This window comes from Alligator sinensis, unplaced genomic scaffold (genome assembly GCF_000455745.1).
Source record: "Alligator sinensis unplaced genomic scaffold, ASM45574v1 scaffold31_1, whole genome shotgun sequence".
Taxonomy (NCBI): Eukaryota; Metazoa; Chordata; order Crocodylia; family Alligatoridae; genus Alligator; species Alligator sinensis.
Genome location: NW_005841884.1, coordinates 3430215 through 3438131, shown reverse-complemented (window position 1 = coordinate 3438131; position 7917 = coordinate 3430215). Strand labels below are relative to the sequence as shown.

Below are 7917 nucleotides of genomic sequence, written 5' to 3'. Positions count from 1 at the left end.
CTCGCTGGGCCGCGGCCGCCCCTCAGAGACGCGCTCCGCCCCCCCCCCTTCTTTTTTAGCCCTTGGGGACAGCAGCGCGGCCATGTTTGCTCTGGCAGAGAGCTCGGGGTTCAGACAGCCCCGGCGGGGGCGGCCTTCGGGGCTGGGGCTGGTGTTTTGTTAACTCTGTGGTTGGCCTCTGACACCCCGGGTTCCTGTCCCGCACGCCAACCGCAGTCGGAGAAAACCGGGACCCCAGGAGGCCACGTCTAGTCCAACCCCTGCTCGCAGCAGGACCAGCCTCAACTAGAGCATTCTAGCCACGGCTTTGTCCAGCTGGGTCTTAAAAACCTCCAAGGATGGAGCTTCCCCCACTGCTCCGGCTTGCCTGTTCAGTGTTTTACCATCCTCCTGGTGAGAGAGTTTTCCTAACGGCCAGCCTAAACTTCCCCTGCTGCTGCCTGAGCCCGTTGCTCCTTGTTCTGTCATCTGCCCCCACTGAGAACAGTCCGGCTCCATCCTCATTTGAGCCTCCCCCTCCAGGTCGCTGGCGCGGTGACCCCAGCAGTGCCCTCCTGGGAGGGCCTTGGGGCACCCAGGGTGAGAATCGCTGCTTCAGGCAGAGTAGATCTGAAGTGCTCTTTCGTGGAGAAGCGGAGCTGATAGGGACCTGCAGAGGTCACTCCCGCCTGAGGCAGCTTCTGCCCTGTCCAAGCCACCCTCTCCAGCGCACAATCTAATCTCTGCAGAAGACTGCCGTGGACTCTGACATGACACAGACCTAATACCTTATTCCTTGGATCAAGGGAGGTAATTGTATGCACCAATTGACCCCTTCTCCCCCCCACAAAAAAAAAGAAACCCACCATATACTTCCTGAGCTTTTTTGGTCATGAGGTCATGTTGGTGCTCAGTCAGAGGAGAGACTAGTGGCGGGGAGGTGAGGTGTGGTGTGTGCATCCTGCTGTATCAACTCATGGGGAGGATTCGTTTTGGGGGTGGGGCGGGGTGAGCAAATAAAAGAGCTACTCAGAAGCCAAAAATGCAAAGAAATGAGTTCACAGGTGACCCCTCCCACCAAAACAGGGAGATGTTCAAGGGTATCAATGTTTGTAATGGGTTGATGATGGGGGAGCTGTAGGCTGTTAGTGGCAGATCACTTGGAAAAACCAATTTCTTTAACACTTATGAAAGTTACAGGCTTGTCTGTCTCAAACTCTCTCCATGGTGGTGTGCTGAGTACATGAAATGTCTTTGTTGCTTTCAAGTGGCAAGCAGCCTGTATAATCCACATTGATCTTGGATCTGTGCTGTGTGAAGCATCTAGAGGTACTGTGGGGAACTGGTCAGCTGTTACACTGACTGACCACGCTGGTATCCACCGTCCCCAAGTCTCTGAAGTTCTGGAACCTGCACTGCTTACGGAAGGAAACGGCCAATATGTCAATCCACGGTTGTTCCCACACCAGGGGTGTTGTTCAGGCACCAGTTATGGATCTGTGAGTTATCTGGGTCACCGCTAGCTGGGCTAATGTGTTACCTCTTATACATATATTTACTCCAAGACTCATCAGGTCCAGCATCCTGACATCTGGGGAAGATCTAAGACAGGATTCCAGTTTTCTGTGCTAGGTAATAACTCAAAAGTATAGACACAGAAACCAGCCCAATCAGAATTAAGTGTTAATATCAGGGTTAATATCAAAGTAGGCCAGTTAATAGGTTGATTCAACAGTATTGCATAAACCAACAATTTTTCATGAGCTGACTCTAATCTACAAGGACAGCTATCTTGTATAGCTATTAACTCCACAACTAACAGACCATTATCAATTTCAATACCAGCTGATATATTTTTTCAGCCAAACTGCTGCTATAGGGAGGGTCAGATCACGGTCAGGTTGAAGCTAAAATCAGAACTATAGTTCAGATTTTAAGTAAGGCAGTACACTCAAATTACTTCTGGTAAGGTCTGTCTTTCCCTGCATCCCCTTATCCAGGATTATCTAAAACGTTCCAAGTCAGTGTGATATAGTTTGTTATATGTCATATTCAGATAACAAATATAAGTGAAAATAACCTGATTTCTCAAGATTAAACATACCAGGCTGACCTACGTAATACATGTGTGCTCTTTTAGGTAGAAAAGTTGTTTAACCGAGGACTCTCTTCAGTACTCGATTAACTATTTTATAGGCACCATCTCATCTTTGAGTTATATTAGAAAAGAAGACCAAAAAAGGGTGATATTGGTATAGGATGGTTTGGTGGTTTTATCACTTTTAGGTAGCTGATATGTGGTTGAAAAGATTAGCTTCTTGGCTTGATTATTTGAACCTTGACAGACTGCTGATTCATCAGAGATCAGATGCTTGAAAATGTTGATTTGTAGAGATTTGTGTGTTGCTAGACCTCTCAGCCCTTGGTAGCCAGCTGCAAGGGTGGGAGAAGCTGAGGCCTTTTTTGTTAGGGCTGGTGGCATGATGTAGCCAAAGGCTAGGAGCTATTGCAGGCAAAAAAGCCTGAGCAGCTAGAAATGGGTTGGCTTTTCTTCCTTATGCTCTGGCTAGTTTCTTCCCTTTGGAACGTATTGGGAGTCCTGTGTTAAAACAAAATGAGATGGGCTTCTTCAGAGGTCACTGGCATAATCCAGCAAGGCCCAAGTGGTTTGCCTTTATGTAAAAGAAGAACCTCCTCATTTCCATAGTTGTGGGTTTTCAAACTCCATAGATTGTTGCAGTCAAGAGGCCTATGAGTTTGATGAATGGTCATGGGTAGGGATCTACCAAATTCATGGCGGAAATCAGCTACATAGCAGCACCTTCAATTTTGCAGGTTCCCCCATGTGCCCCCTACCCCCCCAGCTGATTAGCACAGGGGCAAGTCAGTCCCAAGAACCAGGGCCTCTCAGCCAGTCTGCAACTGGGGGGGGGTCAGGTCAGGGGAACCTGCAAGATTAAAGGAGCTGCCACGCAGCCCACTTCCACCATGAATCTAGTAGGTCTCTAGTCATGGGTCAGTTCACAAACATCTCAGCCATCCTTAAAAGTCCTAACCCACAGGTAATTAAAAAAAAATACATAAGGTTGAAACTTACAAAGGTTAAAACTGAAATTGTAGGAAAATGCCAATTACACTTTCACTCAAACATGAATATAGGAAGGCAGTAGTTCATGTTCTGCAAACAGGTATGTTCAAGTTCTTTTAAGTTTACCACTTGTTGACTCGACTTCAAACAACATTTGTGACCCAGGTGAAAGTTTAGATTATGCTCTAGTCAGAGCACAGCAAAAAGTCTTCCTTTCAAAATCAGTGTTTGGAGGCCTATGTGCCTTAGACTGGTTAAACCCATATGTGCCACCCCATGTCACCGTGGGTTTAGTATGTGCAATGTAGCTTACAGAAAAATATTTTTTTAGTGTTGTAAAATGTTACATTCTTTTTATTGCAACTAATCCCACCCCCGCCCTTCTGTTTTTCTTTAGTTACCATTCATTCCTCTGTAGCTGCCTCTGAGCAGTGTGAGAAGACGAAATTGACCCGAAATAGAGCCTTTGTTGGGAAAAGTGGCATATAAATCCAATAAATAAATAATGTATGGAATATCTTGGTACCCATAGTCACTATGCAAGGACTGAGTCCCATTGGGAAGCTGAGCATCTGTTTTTAGGTGCACGTATATCCTTCCATCTGATTTTTAGTGTAGGATACCACGAGATATTGGTCAATGCACATTATGTGCCTGGGTCTTGGGAACATTATTTTTCTGTTTTGGGGATGTGGAGGGAAGGGAACAAAAGCCAGCCTATACATATATTAATCATTTACAAATATAAATGTTATACATATTTTCCTGGGAACTGGGCTTAGGCTATCGTGTACAATTTACATGGGACAGCTTTATTTTGACTTGGGCTCTTATGACCTAAGCATGAGAATTACTAGGATAGAGAACTTTATCTCCTTATCTGTCATTGTCTCGGCTCACAGGTTGCTGGTAAGTGTACTTTTGGCTAAAACTGTTATGTTCATGCTAGAAGCCAGAGAATTGTATCAAATTTCTGTTACCAATATTCTTCAATATCTTTGAAGTCTAGATATGTGTATCATGGACACAAATATGTAACGAGTTATTAAGAGTCTTCAGGTATATGCATGCAGATTAACTTTATTATTCATTGTTATTTTGCCTTTAACAAATCAAATATGAGATGAAAAAAATTGAAAGTGTGTGCGTTTTTTAAGCAAATATCTTGTTTTAAAGGGACACTGAGTTTGGCCTAAATGACTCAAGTGCCCTATTTAAAGGAATTTTTATTTTCTACATGTGGGACTTTTTACCAGCTTTCATTTTCCCCGAGCCTGAGGAAGGGCGTGTGTGCCTGAAACCTTGCAGAAAAAGATGATTTTTTTGTGATTTCTTAGTTAGTCTAATAAAAGGTATCATCTCTGAACCAGAAGTTCTTGAATTTTTGCATTTCTATTTAAAGAAACAATTTCCTGTTTGATACTGTATTTCCTGTGTTTCTGGAGGAATTCTTTTCACTGTACAAATGGTCTGAAATGTGGCCCCTTTCTGCATATAAAAAGTGGCCTCTCAGTCTACCTCCCCTGTACTTTTTTCAGCTGACTTGTAAAAGCTGAAGATTGTGTTGCACTGAGAAAAACAGTTGAAGTGGGCTATGTTCCAGTCTTCCAAGGGACACTGATAGTTCAGTCTGTATGTTAAAATGGTTACATCTCAGCTAGAAGTATATACAGAATTCTGTCTCTGTTCTTTATAAAAAAAACAGATCAGGCACTTCTGTGTAAGACCTGGACTTTGAGCTGCCTTGCAAGTAAGGCAACAGATTGTTATTTCTTCATGACTGTTTCACACTTTGCAAAGTGGATGTTTGCAAAGCGTGAAACCGTCATGAAGAAATAACAATCTGTTGCCTTATTTGTGAGCCAGCATTTCTGTTTAGTTTTAGAGGAAGATCAAGATCAAAAGCTGAAAATTTTGTAAAGGAAATGACATGCTTGCAAAAACATTCCACTTGGTATCTCAGGAGACCGAGGCCTTTAGCTATTCAACAGCTAAAGCACCAGCAGCTAAAAGCAATCTAAAGCACAAGACCCCAATAATGTTTCCATCCTCTTCCATAGAGTACGAGGCTATTTCAATCCTTGTTTTCTGTCCAGAAAAATATAGGACACTAGTGATGGTGATTTGTGTCACAGATACTTGCCATGAGCTCTACAGCTACCTGACAGTGGAAATTTCAGTCACCACATCTATGTCTGGTTTAAGAAGAGGTAAACCACTCCACGACCCTTGGGTCATCTATGTCTCTTGATCTAAGTATTTCACTAGGTAAAGTTATAATAAGAATTAGGAGCCATAATGGCCTATTTTCCTTAAGGTGTTGTACAGGCAAATTTCACTGGTGTTGCATAATATACTTGGTATAACTGGACAAAATTCACCTCCACTGCTGCTCAGCCACACCAGGTGCATCCAATGGAACAGCAGGTGCAGGAGTCACTAGAGCTGGCCTGTTGGGATTAAATAAGTTTGAAAAAAATCTCTCTTTACCTGCAGGCCTGTTTGCTAGCACAGGTGAACCTCCACAAGGGCCTGATTTTGCAAGTGATGGGCTCGGAGAACAGCGCTTTAAAGAACAACACGCTAGAAAAACAGCCATTTACTTTACCAAGCGGAATCAAAATTTACCCAGCTGTGCTGCAAGATGGCAAGCTTGCCTCAGTCTGTGTGTATGAAAGAGAAAATGAAGACAAGGTTAATAAAGCTGCCAAGGTACTGTAATGAAAGCGGCCATTCTAAGTAATAGGGTCCTTTCTAATTATTCTCTCCACTTTTTCTAATACTGGAATGTCATCAAAGCCATGTGGGAGGAAGGGAAAAAGGCTGATTCCCAGAATTGTTGAAGATCTTATTTATAGGGAGTGGGACACGTAGACCAGTCCCTCAAATATGGGTTTTGGTTTACTTTTCTTTATATGAGTAGAAAATTTCTATGGTATGATAAAAGCACAAATAGACCAGCAAATGGAAGAGCATGAATCCTGGATACTGAGTAGTTGAGGTTCAGGCCTAGAAGTTAGAATTCTCTGCAGCAAGTGGAGTGTTTACTCACACCTCCTTAATGTATTTTTAACTAGAAGTATCAGCTAATGTCAAAACCAAGGCTGTCCACCAAGCCCCCTGTCCATACATCATGTCACAGGTATAGACTTTGTTTCTTCCTTGTTTTTTTGGAAGCACCTGAAAACCTTGCGCCACCCTTGCCTTCTACGCTTCCTCTCTTGCACTGTGGAAACAGATGGAATACACCTGGTGACAGAGCGGGTAAAACCTTTGTCAGTAATTCTGAAGTTACTCTCCTCTGCTGAGATCTGCTCAGGGATTTATGACATATTGCTGGCTCTTGTCTTCCTCCATGAAAGGGTAAGTTCCCAGTAGCAGTAGACACAAGAGTGAGCTTTGGCTCTCAGTGGAGATTGGAAGTAAAGGTGATGGGCAGTATTTGGTCAGTGGTCTTATCCATATGAGACCTTAACTCTCATTTCATGTTCCCCTATTGTATTTTATTCCCTGTAACATGGCAGGAGCAGTAGATATCACAAACTAAGAGAAAGGAGTAGTTCATATCAGTTGACCCCTGCAGTTCCAGGCTGCCTTTACATAGCATGAATTGATTCTTTAACAGTTTTGTGAGTCAATGGCTGCTTAAAACAACTTAATTGAAGAGTCAAAAAGAAAGGAAGAGAATTATAATCCTATGATCTCATAGCTTAAGATCCCATGACTGGTCAGAACCATGAACAAGTGATGTTATGTTGTTGGGAAAACTGAGATTCCCAAACTAACACATTTTCTTAACTGTCCTTGTGATGCATGAGATACTGGGCTCTGTTACTTCTCCCTTGGTCCAGTCCTGCTTTTTAGCACATGGCAGGAGTGACTATAGCAAATACCAGGAGCTACAGCAGTATAATTTTCAGTCCCTGTGTTTGAATTTAGGGTCTCTTCTTCATCTTAATTATTCTAAAAGGACTGTGAAGGTTAAACCTGGATTTATTTAAAGCTTGGCCCTCATGTGTGGTGCCCAGAGTTTGTCTATTAAAAAAAACAGAACAAAAACCAAAAAAAACTTTACAGGATAAAAATTGAATTGTATGCTTTTGGCAGCTTTTCCTTGGATCCTCATGACACCTAATTAGTGCTAACGAGAATTATATGCCTTCTGCTATCCCCAGGTCTATTGTTTGTTTTATATTTTAGGGAAACCTAACGCATAACAATGTCTGTTTATCATCCGTGTTTGTAAGTGAGGATGGGCACTGGAAACTAGGAGGAATGGAAACAGTATGTAACCTTAATGAAGCTACTCCAGAGGTAAGAGCCAAACAAATAATACTCTCCAGTGTCCAGGAGAAGGGCTTCCCGATTACTGGGTTTTCACCTTGATAAAAAGCTAGCTGCCAGAATTTGGTATTACGCGAGTCGGCGCCTTTTCCCATTCCAGGATCTGAAGCTTGTTCAAAGGGCACAGTTACCACCAAGTACCATGTCAGGGTAAATGCAGAAACTAATTCACCATTAGCTAAGCCAATGGTCACCAACGAGTCGATCCTGGTTGATCAGGCAGCCCCTGACGGTCTATCTCGGTCTGGGGCGCTAGCCGCACCCCAAACTGAGAGAGAGTGTCAGAGGCTCTGTGATCAGGAGTGGCTGGGGTGCAGTCTGGGAACGGTAGGATGTAGGAGTGACAGGATGCATATGATAGGGCTGAGCCATGCCCCCTGCTGCCAGGGCTGGGCTGGGTGAGTGGGAGAATCCCCCACCAAAACCCGTACCACCAGGTGAGTGGGGCCCCAGCCAGGGGTGAGTCAGAGCCCAGGCGGCTCATCCAGGTGTGCGGGCGGGCTCCT

At 43.8% G+C, this 7917-nt stretch overlaps 1 protein-coding gene across 7 annotated transcripts in view; it reads left to right on the top strand.

The window, feature by feature from the left end:
- SCYL3 (SCY1 like pseudokinase 3) overlaps positions 1-7917 on the top strand; it is a 47854-nt gene that overhangs the window by 315 nt on the left and 39622 nt on the right. For 4 of the 7 annotated variants that reach the window (XM_025196765.1, XM_025196766.1, XM_025196764.1 and 1 more), the window contains exons 2-4: positions 5564-5779; positions 6245-6430; positions 7268-7381. In XM_025196765.1, coding sequence (XP_025052550.1) covers positions 5564-5779; positions 6245-6430; positions 7268-7381 — 516 coding nt within the window. Of the gene's footprint in view, positions 1-522; positions 790-1247; positions 1479-5563; positions 5780-6244; positions 6431-7267; positions 7382-7917 lie in introns of all 7 variants that reach the window. The other 3 variants (XM_025196769.1, XM_014516929.2, XM_025196767.1) reach the window with 3 other exon arrangements.